Source organism: Rhineura floridana, chromosome 19, assembly GCF_030035675.1.
Source record: "Rhineura floridana isolate rRhiFlo1 chromosome 19, rRhiFlo1.hap2, whole genome shotgun sequence".
NCBI classification, from domain to species: Eukaryota; Metazoa; Chordata; class Lepidosauria; order Squamata; family Rhineuridae; genus Rhineura; species Rhineura floridana.
In genome coordinates this window covers 6,097,422-6,116,480 of record NC_084498.1, presented here as the reverse complement: position 1 = coordinate 6,116,480, position 19,059 = coordinate 6,097,422, and the positions used below count along the sequence as shown (strand labels likewise).

The 19,059-nt window shown below is 42.7% G+C and overlaps 1 protein-coding gene across 18 annotated transcripts in view; it reads right to left on the bottom strand.

Moving 5' to 3' along the window:
• The window catches only part of CLIP1 (CAP-Gly domain containing linker protein 1), a 161,671-nt gene that overhangs the window by 77,184 nt on the left and 65,428 nt on the right, over positions 1-19,059 (bottom strand). For 12 of the 18 annotated variants that reach the window (XM_061603015.1, XM_061603008.1, XM_061603004.1 and 9 more), the window contains 6 exons: positions 15,318-15,442; positions 13,387-13,603; positions 10,031-10,228; positions 9,064-9,167; positions 5,816-5,876; positions 4,089-4,121 (listed from right to left, as the gene is read on the bottom strand). In XM_061603015.1, coding sequence (XP_061458999.1) covers positions 4,089-4,121; positions 5,816-5,876; positions 9,064-9,167; positions 10,031-10,228; positions 13,387-13,603; positions 15,318-15,442 — 738 coding nt within the window. Of the gene's footprint in view, positions 1-4,088; positions 4,122-5,815; positions 5,879-9,063; positions 9,168-10,030; positions 10,229-13,386; positions 13,604-15,317; positions 15,443-19,059 lie in introns of all 18 variants that reach the window. The other 6 variants (XM_061603013.1, XM_061603016.1, XM_061603019.1 and 3 more) reach the window with 3 other exon arrangements.

The following is a 19,059-nucleotide window of genomic DNA, read 5'->3' as shown; positions in this document are numbered from 1 at the left end:
TTCACCACATACTGAAGACCTTTTTATTCCAGTAGGCTTTTACGTTTATGAGGCAATGTTTCTGCAATTTTTCTAATGTTTTTAACACTAGAAGGGCAGGGTTAGGGTATAAAGAACTGGGCATGTTTAGCCTGGAGAAGAGAAGACTGAGGGGAGATGTGATAGCACTCTTCAAGTACATGAAAGGTTGTCACATAGAGGAGGGCAGGGATCTCTTCTCGATCGTTCCGGAGTGCAGGACACGGAATAATGGGCTCAAGTTGCAGGAAGCCAGATTTTGACTGGACATCAGGAAAAACTTCCTAACTGTTAGAGCCATACGACAATGGAACCAATTACCTAGAGAGGTAGTGGGCTCTCCGAGACTGGAGGCCTTCAAGAGGCAGCTGGACAGCCATCTGTCGGGAATGCTTTGATTTGGATTCCTCCATTGAGCAGGGGGTTGGACTTGATGGCCTTATAGGCCCCTTCCAACTCTACTATTCTATAGAATAGTATAAATAGTATAAATGTTTTAATAAACAAATAGATTTAAAGTTTCATGGAGGAGCAGCCGTAGCTCAGTAGCAGAATGAATGCTTGCATAATCGTCCTGGGTTCCATCCTGGGCATCTCCAGTTAAAAGGATGAGTTACCAGGTGATGGGAAACGTCCTCCTCTGCCTGACACTCAGGTTAGCCACTGCCAGTCAGGGTAGACAATAATGGGCTAGAGAGACAAAGCAGCTTTATATACATGAGCGGGTGAGGGTGGCAGAACTGTAACAGGCAAAAGAAGCTGCAGCAGCCATCACTGCCTCTCAGCCTGAGCTACCTCACTGGATTATTGTGGGGATTAAGGAAGGAAGGAGAGAACCATATACACCACCTTGAGCTCCTTGGGAGACAGGTGGAATATAAATGCAATTATTATTACTACTATTAGTATTAACTACTACTACTACTACTACTAATATTAATAATGAAAGGGTGGGTCAGCCGCCCTCAACCCATTCAAAGTATGCTCAAAATACAGGTTGAGAAGTATTTATTTTTATGTTATCTACAAACCACCTTTCTACACACATGTATTCAAAGCTGTGTACAACTAATGAAGAATCCAGAAATCATTAAAATCAATTAATTAAAACAAGATTACAGTCAATAACACTAAAAAGGCAGTGGCAGCAGTACAATAAAGGCATTTTTTTAAAAAGAAAAATCTAAATGCCTGCTGAAACAAAAACACCTTAAAGCAGTTCACTTGAAGCAGGAGTGGCTAACTTGCAGCTCTCCAGATGTTGTTGGACTACAACTCCCATCATTGCTGATCCTTGGCCATAGTAAGAACACAGGAAGCTGCCTTATACTGAGTCAGACCACTGGGCCACCCAGCTCAGTATAGTCTAGTGACTGGCAGAGACTCGCCGTGGTTTCAGACAAGGAAACGTTCCCAGCCCTACCTGGAGATGCCAGCAATTGAACCAGGCACCTTCTGCATGCAAGGCAGATGATCCACCACTGAGCTATGCCCCTTTCCCCCAGTGGCTGGGGCTGATGGGAATTGGAGTCCAACAACTGGAGGGCTGGAGGCTGGCCACCCTTGACCTAAAGGCAAGCAGCTAAAGAAAGAGGCTGAAGGCTCTCTGTGGAGAATTCCACAACTGCTGTGCTACTGATAAAGCCCTGCATCTAGTGAGTGGCACTTATATGACCACTGTAGGCTAGCTCAAGAACAGGGCCTCTGAAGCTGATCAAAGGCTCCAGCAGACTCCTTTAGGCAATGGCAGTCCTTCAGGGAAGCTGGTCCCAGAACATTCCTTCACAGGGAGCAGCAGCCCCCCCCGAAAGATTCCCATCACTGGACTAGATGCAAGAAGCAAGAAGAATGGGATCCCAAAGGCCCATTTTATCCGCCCTTGTTCCATTTCCTCATATGCATGCTGATGAGCTTAGATGAGACAGAATTGCACATGCACACAAACAAAAACTGAATTCTTCCACTGGCCAAGTCTGCTAACAAGCACTATATAGAGCTCAAGATAAACTAGCTATGAACTTTGCTCCTGAATGGCTTCAGATGACAAAAATCCAAATATTAGTTACTAAGAAGAATTGATGAGAAGAAATGACCTTGTTCTACTAATGACATGTAGGTGTGTGTATTGGTCCCATGTGTAGCATTGCTAGCAGGCCAATGATTTTTTGGACTTAACTCATGATGAAAATAAGAGAGATCAGACTGGAAATGCAAGAATTATGCTTTGCTCCAAGGAATGCTTTTAAGAGCTGATTTTTTTTTGGACATTTGTTTTGATGTCAATGGCTCCTGTTTCCTGAGATCAGATACAAATCTGCAGGACATATAGATAAGATCACTAGAAGCAAGGCAGCTGCCCTTGCATCTTAATTGCTCACCACAATATGAACACACACACAATAATGGGATTGTGTTGAAGGATTTCTACAAGTACACCCACTAGGTTATGGTGAGTTTAGTTTCCACCCCCACTTTGTGACAGCGTTGCATCTCTTTATACGAAAAAAACTCCTCAATAATTATATCATGGCCTTTACTTTGGGTCCTCAATTCAAATTTCCAGAAGCATCCAGAAGAGTAGCTGCATTAGTCTGTTGTAAGCAAAAACAGAGGCACTTTGTTTTATTTATTATGGCATGATGTTTCATGGACTAGAGTGCATTTCTTCATAAGTAGACTCCAGAAATCATATGCCATAATAAATTTGTTAGTTTTTATGGTGCTACAGGACTCTTTCTTCTTTCTGCATAGCGTTGACAAGCTTTTCAAAAGCTCTTGTTCTTGTGCTTCTACTTGCAGTTTGGCCTTCAGACACTGCAAGGCAAGCTTTACCCCAATTCCGTGAAAACCTTCATGCCCTAACTTCTGCAACTGTGTTGTTGTAAAGGCATAGGAGCAAGCCCCACCAATTCCCCCCCAAGACAGTTGGCAACCTTAATTTTGCATCAGCATCTGCCTGCTGGTACAAGTTGCATTAAATGGGGCAGGAGATCATTGCAAATCCCCTATGCTGGGATGCTGAGAACTCATTAAGATGTGGCCTCAGCCTTTTAATAAATGTTCAAGTAAAAGCCACCAGCTAGCACTTCAACAAGCATTCCTGAAATGCAAGGACCTTTTATGGGGCAAGTTACCTACTAGGAAAAAAAGTGAGAGGAGATCAAGCATATAAAAGATATCAGTGCCTAAGGAAAGCACGTAGTGCTCAAAAAGGAAATGGGAGGAGGAACAGATTACATGCAGATTTTATCTGAACACACCATGCACCTGATTCTGAAGAGCAGAGGAGACCAAGATCGCTATACTTAGCTGTGCAAACGGAACACATAGCAGAAAACAAGCTTCAAGCTTAAGCTTAAGAATTTTATTTTGTTGGGGGAGAAAGGAGCTAGTTCTGTCCCACAGATTTTGAAAATGTTGCTTTTTTGTTTTGCATACCAAGGAACAAAAAAGTCCTTACTAGGCTTGTAAAATCCTTCCTAACTGTTGCAAAAAATATAAAATAAAGTAAGAAGTGAGACAGGGAGGGAAGAAAATCTCTGTGTGAAGACATTCAACTAAGCTGCTGAAAACTGGAGAGCTGGGTAATATTGCAAATGAAGATTAACTTTTATTCTCTCCTTTTTCTGTTCTTTTATGGAAGGGAAACAATGTGGAAGATCTCCTGAATCACCATCTGTTGAACACTAGTCGGAGCTCTTAGGTTAGAAAACAGAATTTTGGAAAAGGCAGAAACTTCTGGTGGCTTTAAACAGACCCCAGGAATAGCTTCCTACAAACAAATTGCCAAGGATTTAGACTGCATGAAGCTTGATGACTGTGTATAAAGCACAAACCAAATCTATGAATACAGAGTTCTTTTTTGCAAGAGTTCTCTCGTTACCCAAGTTCCTACATTTAAAATGCTGCAACGGTTCTCAACACTACATGCACACAAATAGGGACACTAATGCCCCAATAGCAGATTATGTCATTAGTGGTTTAAGTACATCAACAAAAAAGTTTTATTGGTAAACAATCTTTGTTAAGATGGGGGAGGGATGTCTCCACAAATTCAGATGTCCTCTTACATTTTCAGGATCTTCAGAAATCTGTCCCTTTTGCTATCAGCAAAAATTAAAACAAAGAAAATTCAATGGAATGCTCAACACCATGGTTTAAATACAACCAACAGGAGGCAAATAAGTCAATACATTCAAACTAAGGAGGATTTACACAATTGCCTCTCTCTCTCTCTCTCTCTCTCTCTCTCTCTCTGTGAGATGATTCCCCCCTCCTCCCAATGATCCCAAGATCTACCTGAAATTAAGGGACTGGCCATGAACACATTCACTCCTGGATACTCCTTGAGAGTGAAATCCCACAGGCTGCAAAATTCACCCCAATAGCAGAGGACTGGCATGGCAACTCCCATGCTGCTCTTGGGGGGGGGAGCACATGTGCGCAAGTGTGTGTGCATGCACAAGAGAGAGCAAAGGGGGACTCACAGTGTGATCTTTTATTAAAACCTATACATAAACTGAATCATGTGAAATGTCCAGGGTGCAAACTGGGCATGTAGCCAATATGCCTTCTAGCAAAACTAGTCTCTGAGACTTGTCCAAGGCCAACTGCATGGGTTGAAGCCTTTAAATAACACTGTTCTTCACATTTCATTGTGGAGATGATGGGGAGGGAACAGCCACATTTGCATTGGTAGGAAAATCACACAATTTCACCCTTAATTAACTAAAGCCCTTAAAAATAAAGGCAGGATAGAAGTTATTCAAATAAATAATAAAATTAATTTTCCTGTATATTGATAACATACACAAAAAGACACAAGACTACAGGCTGAGAAGGTAAATGGGTGTTCCATGAAGTCTAGATAAAATGTATGGAAGACTAATGTAAACATTGAACTAAAGAAGATGTGAAATGGACAACTCAATACACGGCTAGCATTTCCAATCTGAAATTATTTCAAGCTCTGCGAGTCCGTTTTGAATTTTGCATTGCACACTGGGGAAAAGGCATTTACTAAACATTCTGGTTTCTTTAGAGTAAACGACATGTTAAATAAGCTTCAGGACAGCCAATGTTATAAATTAAGTGTACAAAACTGGCAGTGTTCACACTGGGTTTCTCTGCTTAAGCCTAACCTGTACATCAACATGTGCCCACAGAGTCTGGTAAAATATGTGCACTGGCAATGAAGTAAGAAGATGCTCAAAATATAAAGTCAATTACTGCACTTGATCCAAGACTCAAATGGAACATATTCTTAGAAATTAAAGCCATTGTGTAGAAGTGCAGAATGATATTTAGCATAAATAATAAACTAGACTATTACCAGAACTCAAATTTACTTCTAGTTATATAAACAAAATACACCTGCCTTCAGCATTAGTTTCAGTAAGGATATAGTTATACACTGCAAATTTTATAAACTTTAGCATTGGATTTTTAGTTGGCAATTTTAATAAATATTTTGGAAAAGCACCTGCAAGATGTCATATAAAACAGCAAAAAGAACGGAATTAAAAACACAGGGATGAAACTAAGTTACTTGTTCAGATGCAGGCCAAAGAATGAGGAAAGTATGTCTCCAGTCCTATAAGTTACAGAACATTAGCGTATATTCCAGTAAACAAGATGATAGTATCTCTACTTGTTATGTGTATTCCTGGGCTGTCAGCCATATAGTATAAAGTCCTATAACTTTTATTCTTTTATGACTTCCAACAGTAGTAACTAGAATGGCTTCCCTTCAACATCCTACCACATAGCTAACTTAACAGAGTTGAAGGCATTTTACCTCTAAGTCGCCTTTGGTAATAGATTCTTCTTCAACACGGAATTGGAGGTCTTCCACCTTCCTGAATGTAAAAGAAGAAGAAAAAAGACTGTTGGGTTTGCTCAGTTACTTCTCATGGGTGGGTGAGGGAGGCAGAAATCTAGCATCACAGCTATAATATTATATTGATTTAAATGTATACATACAATTCATTATAAAAAGAAATCTAAGTGGTCAGCATAAAGTACAATTGGGGGGAGATCAATATACATTCATATAATAATACAATGAATAAAATGTTTAAAAAGCTAAATAAAAACAGAATATTGCTATATAGAAAAGATAAACCTGAGCAGTGCACAGAAGAAAAAAAAGTTTAAGAATTAGGAATCAGTCCAGGAAAGCTTGGGTAAACATATAAGAGGTGTTTAAAGCTGGGTTACTCTTTCTGCCTCTCAAGTTAGCCATGGGAGGACAATCCCAAGGATGGGTGCTACCACCGCGAAAGCCTCCTCTGTGCTGTCATGAAGTGACAGTCCACTGGTCATGGAAAGTTACAAGACCAGAAGCACAACAGATTAGGATTAGGCAATGGTTCCCTGCTCCCAAAGAAAATGAAGGCTGTTCCACCTGGGATAGGCATACAATGTCCATTACTCCTGCTAGCTCAGGTGACACCAGAAGACCAATCCTGTATCACTACCTCATAAAAAGCACCCAGATTCACCACCCTTCTTCAGACTCAGATTGTTGCTGAGGGAGGACACCTTCTCCATTATCTGTATGCCAGTTGCCCACCTGTCTGCTCAAAGCACTTGGCTGTTCACAGGCCTAAGACCACATGGTTTTAAAAAGAAGTTTCTGTTAATTTCAACTGTTCTGGATATAATTCTTTCCTTAAGACACTGCATCCTCCAAAACAGGCCACTGGGGCAAACAATTGGATCATTTTATATATAGCACATCTTTGGTGCTACAATTCTGGAAATTATCAAAACTAAAAGGCATTAAATAGCAACCAAGAACGGTTCCTCTTAGTCACTGTCAGTCACCTGCATGGAAGCATATCGTTCACAGAGGAAAATACGTTTTATTTATCTTAACCACTGTCAAACTCCTGCAGAGATGGCCAAAGCATTCCCAGAGGAAAAGACCAGTTCTGAACAAAACACCCGTCTTCAGCGCTGCAGCCTCAGCAGAGGGGGAGGTGGGTAAAAAGAAGCAGGTGCTGCTGGCCAATAGAGGCTGTGTTTTGGGTGCCACTATGGGCAGAGATTGGCTACGTGGAGCAATGACTACTACTAGGTGTAATGGCTATGTTCTGTTTCCACTTTGAGAGCAATATGTCTTTCCATACCAATTGTTGGGAGTCACAAGTGGCAGGGGAAGTGCTGTTGCACCATGCCCTGTTTGCAGGCTTCCCAGAGGCACCTGGTTGGCCACTGTGAGAACAGGATGCTGGACTATGCTGGACCTTTACCCTGATCCAGCAGGGCTCTTCTTGCGTTAACCCACTGGGAAGTTCACTTGTGAAAGCATCATGGAAATGAACAAAGGCCATGCAAGAATACAAACATTCAATTCCTGTTTATTTCAAAGAGCTTTTAACAACAAGCAACAAGGTTGGCAACAAGGGAGACGGCTTTCTCAGTGGTGGCCCCCAAATTATGGAATGATGAGGTGTGCCTGGCGCCAACACTGTTATCTTTTTGGTGCCAGGTCAAGACTTTCCTCTTCTCCCAGGCATTTTAGCATGTGTTTTTAAATTGTTTTTTTTTAAGTGTTTTTAAATTTATATATTTGTTTTAAATTGTTGTAAATCGCCCAGAGAGCTTTGGCTATAGGACGATATACAAATGTAATTAACAACAACAGCAGGAGAAGTTCACAGTGGATTGCTCTCCATGTTAATTAGCGTACATGGGGCAGGGGCGGGGCAGGACGCTGTCATATGGATTTTCTGTCCTGAGCACCAAAATACCTTAATCCAGCTTAATACTGCTTGGTATCTAACCCAGAATGCATGAACTTTTAAAGTTGGGAATTTTCTTCCATGGAAGTGCTTCTTTACAAACTGGATGGCACAGAGATCTTTCCCTTTTCCATAGCCTACAAAAGGAAAGCCCTGGCTGGGGATATGATGCAAATCCTATTTGTTGCATTGTGGCCAATGTGTGAGCATTGCAGAGACACCATGACATTTCCCTGACGTTAAGCAGAATTCTACAGTAAACAGAAGGTGGGAATAAGACCCACAGCAGGAACAGAATTCTAGAGGGAAGAAAAACAAGGTTTGTTGGTGGGAAGTAGAGAGGCTCCATTTCAAATTTGCATTTCTCAGAGGTTTCTGTTGACTCCATAGTTTTTCTTCTTCTGACACTGAAAGGCGACAGGCTGTTCACAATTACAAGTTAAAGGGTATGTGGAAGTGTGGGAAATAGTAGACGGCCAAAGCCACAAATATTTCTTGAGCTGTAAAATGCCAGTTCAGTTAACGTGTACCAGCCAAGTACACTGGTACTGTTAGGTTGCCTAGCAACTTGCTCAAGGTGAGCTCAAGGTGAGCTCAAGGTGAGCTCAAGGTGAGCTCAAGGCCAACCAGGGGCAGAGTTATAGTAGTCCTTGAACTGGAATTTCCATGCCTTGCAGTAGTTGATGTTTTATTGCTGTGCAATAATTCTGAAGGAGCAAATTTGCTCAAAGAGTTTCTATAGACTATTATTACATTCCCAGAACTGTTTTAATGGGCAGAAATATCTCCCCATCTTTATCAGGTTCATCCTCACAATCCCGCAAAGTAAGTTGTGCTAATTTCCCCCATTATTACAGAGATGAACAGAGATAGAAGGTGTATCCCTCCTCCCAAGGTATCCTGGAAGAGACAGAACAGAAAGCACTGAAGGAAGAATGATCAGAACCCTAACAAAATGACAATTCCCAAGATTCCTTGAGGAAAGCATTTACAGCTAAAAGTGGAATAAAACTGATTGAGTCTGTAGTACAGATACAGAGTGGGGGAGCTTTTGAAGGCTACACATTTAATCCGTAGCATAGATGGAATTTGAACCTAGCTATCCATGTTTATCTTCTTCTTCCACACCATCACCACCATAATTTGAACCCAGTGGTCCTGGTTTTTCTCCTTCACCTTCAGCATCACCATCAAATACTATAAGGGTGATTTGCTTAATACCACCCAATGTAATAACAAGAAATATAATTTGGTCCAAAAGATCAATGCACATCTTTCTGCAATTTTTGTAATGTACCTTCTCTCTTCCTCCAGCTGGTTAAGGAGCTCGACCTTCTCTCTGTCAGCAGCTTCAACCAAAGCCCGCAACTGGTCCATCTTAGCTTCCATTTCCAGGATTCGCTGATCAACAAAGTTGCGTATTAGATGAGTCACTCATTTACTTAAAAGCAGGCTAGTTACATATGTGGCATATCCTTCCAAAAAACAACCAAAGTGGCTTAACTCCCTTCAGCAAGCTGCAATCCCAATCACTCTGAGATTAGCCCACAATAAGGATGTAACATCAAAATGGAAATGGACTGCCTTCAAGTCGATCCCGACTTATGGCAACCCTATGAATAGTAGGGTAATAGAACGGTAAGTGGCATTCAGAGGGGGTTTCCCATTGCCTCCCTCTGAGGCTAGTCCTCCCCAGCTGGCTAGAGCCTGCTCAGCTTGCCACAGCTGCACAAGCCAGCCCTTTCCTTGTTCACAACTGCCAGCTGGGAGGCAACTGGGCTCCTTGGGACTATGCTGCTTGCCCACGGCTGCACAGGTGGCAGGGCACGTAACCCCTGAGCCACTCACTGTGGGGGTGATCTTCAGCTGGTCCTTGACACCCAGGAGACACGAGCGGGGATTTGAACTCACAGACTCTGGACTCCTAGCCAGGCTCTCCTCCCCACTGTGCTATACCAGCTTCTATGTCACATCATGCTTTATAAAAACTGAGCTAATGCAGAACAAATGTGTTTTATCCTGAGAGCTTATTTGGCCAGTGCAGAAAGTGCTATGGACGGGATACTAAGGATTATATAAAAGGCTGGCTTCTTAAACAACTCAATGGTAATTTTTTCCATGCTAATGATGAAGCCTCTTTAGCAGTCTCAAACAAAACTTCTCTCCCAGTTTTGAACACAGCCTTTTTACTTATTCCTACCCTTGCACTAGGTGACAGAGCATTTGTTTTCTACAATCCACATTTCAACAGGTAATTGTCCTACCTGATCGTGGCCATCTCGTGCCAATGCGAGCTGCTGCTCTATTTCCCCAACGTGGCTAGTGGCCTTGGCAACTTCTGCTCTCTCCAGGTCCCTCTCAGCCAGGAGCTGCTCAATGTGCTGCTGCTTCTCTTTCAGTGCCTCCTGCAGAGCAGTGGTGCCCGAAATCTTCCTTGCATATCGTGAAGATGTTTCTGTCAACTTCAAGGAGGACATATGCATATTTAAGAGTATAGTTACCATGTTAAAAAGCATAAAAAGTACACTATCTCAGCATGCACTACCAATCTATGATTTAACCAGTATAAGTCTGCATACATTTACAGGCTACTTCCAACATGGGCTAAACTGCCATTGGGGAAGTAAAGGGAGGGGCAGGAGAACTACCTTTAGATCATTAACAGCTCTGTCTGTCGTGCAAGACCACCACAATGCAAATGGACTACTGCAATCTGCTGTGACAGGGTAGGACACTGTACTCTGCATTGGGCAGTCTTAAGTACATACATACATATATATATGTGTATATACACACACACACACACACACACACACACACACACACACACACACACACACAGGAGGCTTCCCTTCCTCTCTGTATGTGTTTTGGTGGATAACCAGAAGCAAGGGTAGCAGCACAGCTGGAAGCAAAGAAGGCCACACTAAGGAAGGATTTTTTGTGCCAACATCACTGCCTCCCTTGTTCAAACAGCACAGTCTATGATTTCCAACTGCTGTGGGGACAGGGGTAGGTGTGGTGTGTTAAAAGAAAGAATCAAACTTGACTTTGCATACTCATCTTCTGATAACTCAATCTTGGCCACATCAAACAAGTGCATCTAGAAATACAGAATGGAAGCTCTCTTGCGGCCACTTTTTTTTGGGGGGGGGGATGGCTAAGATGGTTTTAAGTGAACACCTAAAAACCAGTTTGCAGACGGATAGCCATATTACTATTGCAGCAAAACCAACAAAGACTCTTGTGGCGCTTTAAAGATTAATACATTTATTATGGCGTAAGCATTTGTGGATGAAAATCCAACAGGTGCATGAAGCGTTCTCCTGAGCTGCATGTGTATGTGCGCGCATGGGGGGGCAATGGATTGAAAATGAAAAGTGTGAAAGAATAGGGAGCCATGATTAGCTGTGACTCACTGCTAACTGCACACATCATCAAACAGAGTTTCCTCTGTATAGAATGTGCAAAATAGCCTTGGTAGTTGCCCTCTAATGCAAACCATTACCAGCTCCCTGTTCTATGTAAGCATAACATGGCATGAGAATGCTATGTTAGCACTGGGACAGTGGCTGAAGGAGCAGAGAGACAGGGGCACCACTCCTCTGCTAGTGGTGTCATAACAGCCACTCAAGAGGTGAGATGAAATATGCTGGGTTAGTACCACATACAGCTATATGGAATTACTATGCTTCTTCTTTAAGGGTCATTCATACTAGGTACAGGGTGTGCTTACTTCACATAACATATACTGTGGGTGGAGGAAGCAGTCAGCTAGCCAGCCAGCTTCAAGGAGGTACACCTCCTTGGAAACAGACAGAAAAAGCTGGTATTTGCTTTCCTGTTCAGTTTTTTTTACTTTAGTAGTTCAAGAAAGGAAGCGAACGTACCTGCACAGCTAGACTCTTAATGCAGCAATCGGAAGATAGGAAACAGAAGGGTTCAAAGGGAAACAAAGGGCTGGCCTCAACCTAAGGTGGGAGCCTCAACAGCAGATTAGCTTGTTAAGCTGCTAAGCATTCTTTGGCATGGTTGCTGGCTAAATATAAAAAACGTCCTTCTGTTAAGCCAAAGAATTTCCTCACTTATTCAAATCAACGTGGGATCACCTGCAGCAAAAACTGGTTTGCCAATGCCTTGAGGAAAAAACAATTCTTGGGTGCCACTGCTAGAGATGGGGGGGGGGGAGGAGTAATCCATCATCAGTTCTTTATTGAAGCACCTATCTTAGAAAAATGGGAGAGAATGCTAAATAGACTAAAATTTTCTCTGTGTCATTTTTACGTACCTGATAGAAACCAAAATGAACCGGCTCAAATCCCAGCAGATAGTGAATTGCAGAAGCATGGAATTATTTATGAATAGACAGGGCTTTCTGTTTTAATAAAGATTCAGATTTTTTTTTGTCACATTCAGTTTGCTTAATGGCTAAGTGCTAGTTCCAGTAACAATTCTACCCATCCGACTAACCAAAATATCTTGGTTCCAATTTTTTTTAAACCAACTGTTGCCAGTGCTATATGTTGTAATAGCCTGCATGGAATAGTGCCTGGAATAATGCTCTGCAATAGATCATTGTTACCAAGTTATTATAATCTGAATGGCCATATGAAATGAAACAAAAACATATCTGAATTTTCCTGTGATGTTTATTTGGCCTAATCTTAACCCATCAGCACAGACAAGTCTCCATTTGCTGCAGGTGACCCAAGATTAGAATATTAAAAGTCAGATGTTAAGGTTAAGCATTTCATCTATAACAAGTAAGATTTTAACATAACAACAATGCTATACTTTTCTGGTGCCCAGGTCTTATAACGTGGTTAAGATTAACTTGAAACTAAAGAAAGAGGCTTAGCACCACAAACATACTTTAGATTAGGGCAGCATATTCAATTATTGGCCAGTTACACATAACTGGAGCACAGAGGAGAAAAATCTTTTCAAATTAGACAACGCTTAAAACAAGTGTGTGCAAATACAAAAAAGACCCCTAAGACACACACCACTTGCATATATACACATCAATAATTTCTTTTTAAACTGAGGGCCACAACTGAAAAAAATTAACCCATGCCACCATTTTAATAGTGCAACCCCACACATACTTGAGTCCAATTATCCAATGGGGCTTAACTCACTATTAAGAGCAATTAAGACTGCATCCTAGGCTTGTTACTTAGAAGCAAGCCCCACTGGCTTCAGTAAGACTTCCTTCCAAGTAGGTGCTTTTAGGCTTGCAGCCCAGTTTTAACACAAAGTGCATTCTGGGGAAAATTATGCTATAGATCCCAGGAAGGTAATTCAGAACACATTCACTTTATAATCAAAGCATATACCTCTTTCTTATTTTAAGTGGCAACTGTTAGCTTGAGTTAAATGTTAAGTATGTAAGCTTAAAAATAAACTAACTTTTCTATTCACCAGGGCTAGCTAAGATTTTTTTCATGCATGCTTCCAGTGAAGAAAAAAACATTTGAAGAAAATGGACAATGGAAAATGGTTTGTGTCTTTCCCAAGACCTGTGCTGTCCTCTGTTTTACAAAAGCCAGCCGCAGGCCAGTGCAGTGCCAATTTCTGCTTTGGGGATGTAAAGCATGCAGTAAGAAAATAAGCTTACTAGTCCTGTACGACTTGGCTTGCTGCTTACTGATGATGCCACAGAACTCAGTGAGCTGAGGGATGAGGCACTTGGGCTGCGTTTCAAGCTTGAGGGCGTCGGGATGACTTTCCTGACCGCGGTCTTGGCTTTTGCCGGAGTAGTCGACGGGAAGCCAATCTTGGTAACTTTATGGACAGGGGCAAACAGGCCATATTTGGGCTGACACTGGAAGTACCTGGGAGGAGGAGGAAAAGAACACCATTAATGAAGGCATACTCCACAGAAAAATATAATTGCTTATGCAGAGTTCTAGTCCAGTATTTTAAAACAAGTGGCTAGTGCACAAATATACAAAGACATATACACTTCAGCAGTAGCCATAAATGCTTTGCATCAGAAGCAATTCAGTGAGCTTCTTACAGAAGTCAAACTGTCATAAAATCAATAGGACTACACCAGTATATGAAGGAATGTAATTACTCATTTATGGCTTGAAGAGGATTTTTTTTATTAACGTGGTGGATAATAATAGCTCTTCCTCCTCCGCATATTACTGACTGCACAAAGCTTGTAAATTAACATCACCTTGATGGTCACTATATAGCATTTCCACAGCCATTCAGTCAACAGTTTGCACTGCTCCTTCCTTCACCTCCCATAACCTCCGGTGCACATCTATTTTAAAAGCCCACTTAAGTGAATCTTCTGAGCTGCATGCAGGAGCCAAGATTTTGGGATGATGTAGTTGTGAGACTGAATTTTTGGAAAGAAGCAGAAAGGTTTGTGTTGCTCAGTGGCCTCAGTAACAAAGAAAACCACAGATAGTCATTTGTGCCAGAGGTGTGGCTGGGGGGCAGGGGCGGGCCTGGGAGCGGGGAGCAAAAAGTGCTGATGCTTCAACTCAGGGCAGATAGCCCAGATGCAGCAGATATGTGGAGTTGCTGCATAGTGGAAAAAGATAAGAAACCCGTGACAATCTTGTTCACCCTACTATTTCCTACATTAGGAACTGGGCCAACTAACAGTTCCTATTGAGTTAGCATCCAATTCATGTGTTGCTTCATCTTATGTGTAGTTATTCGAAAGTTGTGCCATAGATTTCAAACGGGACTTACTCACAGGCAAATAAGGCTAGGTCTTGCAGTCTTAAGAGCATATGCAGCTGAGGTCTTCAGCCTGTCTCGATTCCTGGTTGGTCCACTCCACTGAAGAACCAGTACAGCTGCCTTCTTGCTGCTGGCATGAAGGGGTCCCCAAAGCAAGAAAACACAGACTGCCTTTCCCAGGGATGCTTCTTGCATTTATTTATTTATTGAATGTATATCCTGCCCTTCCTCCTGAAGGAACTTCCAAATGGGTGCTGTAGCACTCAACTGGGAGGCAGGGAAGGTGGCTGCACAGATATGTTTTTGCTGTGCAAGAAGCCATTGGATGGTCTGAAATGGCAGGTATAAGTGTGCCTTTTCCCATATCAGGCCCACTTGACACTCTGTAGCAGGGAACACCCCTCCACAGTATCTATAAAAAAAAAGTTACTTGCTGTGCCACAGGTATGTGGGGAAAAGGTAGGAGACACAAAACCCGTGAAACAGGCGAAGAAAAATAAAAGAGAGGGGGGTGATAACTAAGAAAAAAGGAAAAGTTCACTATCAAAAAATAGCAACTTAAAGCTGACTCACAGAAAGAAGTTTCTTGAGCTGTTGCTAACATTGCAGTTGGAAAAGCACTTGAGTGGGAAGGTGATCATTTCACTCCTTGATGCATGTGCAGATTTTTTTTTTTTAAGTTTATTCTTGTGTGGGAAGTGAACTGAGTGCAAGCTCCCTGGCTAGGATGCTTGAACAGACTGGCATGGACTCAGCCCAGGTGCCGAACCCTCGTGTGAATGTACAGAGACAGAGAAGTGCCCTCCCAGGGCACTTCTCTTGTTTCCTGGGTTTTGAACCAACCTTGTTCCAGCTACTGCACCATCGTTCTTCCCCAGGGGTTCATCTAATTCAACGCCACACCATTCTCCCTTTGCAAAGTCAGTCTCCCCCAGGAAGCGGACAACGCCAGCTTTTGTACCAGCAACCTTAATTGCATAAGGAGAAATAGGGAATTAAAAAAAGTAATCTCTTTTTTTTTTTAAGTACCAAAACTCAGTTAGAAGCACCAGAACTACTTTGTATACTCAAATAATGTATCTGCTGGCTTTTCAGATATGGAATTTACCTAGTGTTTAACCTGCTACCATGTATTCTGCTACTCCAGTCCACATGCAGCAATTCTTTCATCGAAAGAGCATTAAGTTCAAAGATAAATATGAATGTAGATTATTCTATCAAGCAACATGGTTACTGCCAAGAAAGCTTAAACTCTAGAGATTTTTAAAAAAAAATTATCTGGAAAAATAACTCCTAGTCAAAAATCTACAGTTAGGTATGCTGACAAACTGTACTAATTAGGAGTGGGTTGAAGTTTGACCTTCTGTCAAAAAGCAGGTATACTTTTAGCTGGGCTAAAGTTTGTTCCTTGCTCCAGGAAGCTCCCACAGCTCCTTTCAGACTTTGACAACAGATTAAGCAAGCATGAAAGGACAGCATGATGAGACCTGTCACGGGCTCAGTTCAATACATCATGCCAAACCATTTTCTAAAATGCTTAGCCATAGTTTGGCACAATGATCGAACTGGCAAACCAAGTTCTCAATCAGCCAGCAACCAGAAACAGAGACCATGGTTTGAAGTAGGTTTGCAAAGCATGGCTTGTGCTGAAGTTGGGTGTGATGCCCAATTGATACGCCATAGCGATGGTCACTTTTTGGCCTCCAAAGGCTGCTGTGCAACAGAAAATATGCATTGCGTGGATGAAAAACAAAAGCAGACAAATACTTTAAAACCATGGCTTGTCTGTATATTTGGAAACTCAAACCATGGTTTACACAATGGTGGCAAGACTGAACCACTGCATCCACAACAAATGAATGCATCCACAACAAACTGTCAAGAATGGCCATTCTCAACATGCATGAAATTCAAAACAGTAACTAGTTCCTCAGGAAATATCTTGCAATCAGTTGAGTTATTTTGGGCAATTTTTTGTGTGTGTGTGAGGAAGCTACCTATTGCAGTTGCTATAAATACACTCTTTAACCTTGACAAGAAGTTTGAAGAGCAATCCATCAACAGAACTTTTATATAATACTAAGAGCCTCTAAGAAAGCTATACACAAGAATAAAAATTAAGTTACATTTTTAAAATGTGGATATTAAGTCAAGCTGTCAGAAGCTCTCTGTGTTAGTAGCACCAAGTATATACACAATTATATACACAATTTGATTCAGGTAGCAACTTGATTTCATGTAATCTGAACATCATTTGCTTCTGTTGAGAGAAAAATTCTTCAGAACATCTCTATTGAGCTCCTCAGGTGCTTGCTACTATAAACATAAGAACTAGCATAGTTCAAGAAAAATATATCTTAGAACAATTTAGTGAAGATGTTTTTTCAGTATCAGTTAAAAGGCTACAACCATAACAATTAATCAACTAATGATCTTAGAACAGTTAGGAGACTGAGTTGGAACTTGTAGAGAACGGCAGAAGGTATGGTTGGACTTACTGTGAACGGTGTTTGTTCATGGATGCCATGAGGTCTCCACGTGGGTTACAGTCCCCAATCAGCTCGAGACAGGAACCTGTCATCATTTTTTCCTGGCTCCTCCCCTTCTTACTGAGGTGATGCCAGTTCTCTTTCTTGGCTAGCTCGGAACTTCACCTCAGTGTAACATAGAAAGAAAAGAAATCCGAAGGTATAGACGAACAGAATAAGATCGGATAGCACATAGTACAGATGGAATTCCCAGCCCCTCATAGGGAGGGTCGTGGAGACCTCATGGCATCCATGAAGAAACACCATTCACGGTAAGTCCAACCGTACCTTCTTTCATGGATGCCAGTGAGGTCTCCACGTGGGACGTACTAAAGCTTGGCCATAGGGTGGGTCTATTGATTAAGGACCTGCTGTAGAACTCTACGACCGAATGCAGCCTCCGCAGATGCGTACAAGTCCATTTTGTAGTGCCGGGTAAACGACGAAGGCGAGGCCCAAGTTGCTGCCCTGCAGATCTCCTCCAATGGGGCATTAGCCGAAAAAGCCGCTGTTGTGGCTGCCGCCCTAGTAGAATGCGCCGTGATCCCGTGCGGCACGGGTTTACTGAGTGATCTGTAGGCCAAGGAGATGCATGTCTTCAGCCATCTCGCTATAGTTGAGTTTGACACCTTGTGGCCCAGAGTCGGAGGGTGGAATGATATCAGCAGAGATTCCGATCTACGGAACTGTGCTGTCCTATTGATGTATACCTTCAATGCCCGCCTCACATCAAGGGAGTGCCATGCCCTTTCCATGGGATGTTTAGGGTTTGGGCAAAACGTGGGCAGCACGATCTCCTGTCGTAGGTGAAACTGAGATCTGACCTTTGGAATGAATCCAGGAGCGATCCGGAGTACAACTCTGTTCTGATGGAAGGTGCAGAGGTGTTTTAGCACTGATAGAGCCTGAATCTCTGATACCCTGCGTGCTGACGTGATTGCTATGAGGAACGTGACTTTGAAGGTGAGTATTCGCAAAGGAACCGTCTGCAGAGGTTCGAATGGAGGTTTTTGTAGTGCGGTCAGTACTGTATGCAGGTGCCATGAAGGAAATCTATGCACTACCGGAGGGCTAATAACGGTTGCCCCTCTTAGAAATCTCTTGAGCAACGGATGTGACACTAGAGAAACCCCTTCGTCTAAAGATAGAACAGATGCAAGTGCTGACAGTTGACGCTTGAGGGTGTTAGGGCGTAGACCCTGGTTAAGGCCCTCCTGGAGGTACTGCAGAATATGTGGAGCAGATGCCGTCATAGGATCGGTGTTGTGAGCTGTACACCAATGTAGGAAAGCTGTCCAAGTGGATTGGTAGATCCTGAGCGTAGACGGTCTACGTGACGCCAGGATAGTTGCTGTTGCGTCAGGTGAAATCTGTAATGCTAACAGCCTGCTCCGTTCAACCTCCAGGCGACTAGTTGAAGCCAGGCTGGGTCTGGGTGGAGGACCGGTCCCTGATGTAACAGGTCGTGGCGATTTGGAAGTGCGAGCGGGGTTTTGACAGACATCTGGACGAGGTCTGCGAACCACGGTCTTCTCGGCCAGTATGGGGCTATTAGGACCACCTGTGCCTGTTCCCTCCTGATCTTGTTGAGGACTCTGGCTATGAGAGGAGTCGGTGGAAACGCATACAATAGGAGCTGTGGCCAGCTCACCATCAGTGCATCTGTTTGTTCTGCCGCACGCGTCTGGAATCTTGTAAAAAATCGAGGGATCTGATAGTTTGCGTCCGAGGCAAAAAGGTCCACTTCTAGTTTTCCAAATTGCTGTTGAACCATCAGGAAGACACTTCTGTTGAGTGCCCATTTCCCTGGGAATATCTGACATCTGCTGAGTCAATCCGCCCAGTCGTTCATTGCCCCCTGCAGGTATTCCGCCGTCACAGATGTAAGGCGATGCTCTGCCCAGGAGAGCATGGACGTTGCTTCTCTGCTGAGGAGTTTGGAGCAGGTCCCTCCTTGTCTCATTATGTATGATCTGGTCGACGTGTTGTCTCTTTTGATCAATACATTGGGGCAGTGAAGACTGGGAAAGAAATGCTTCAGCGCCAGATGAGCCGCC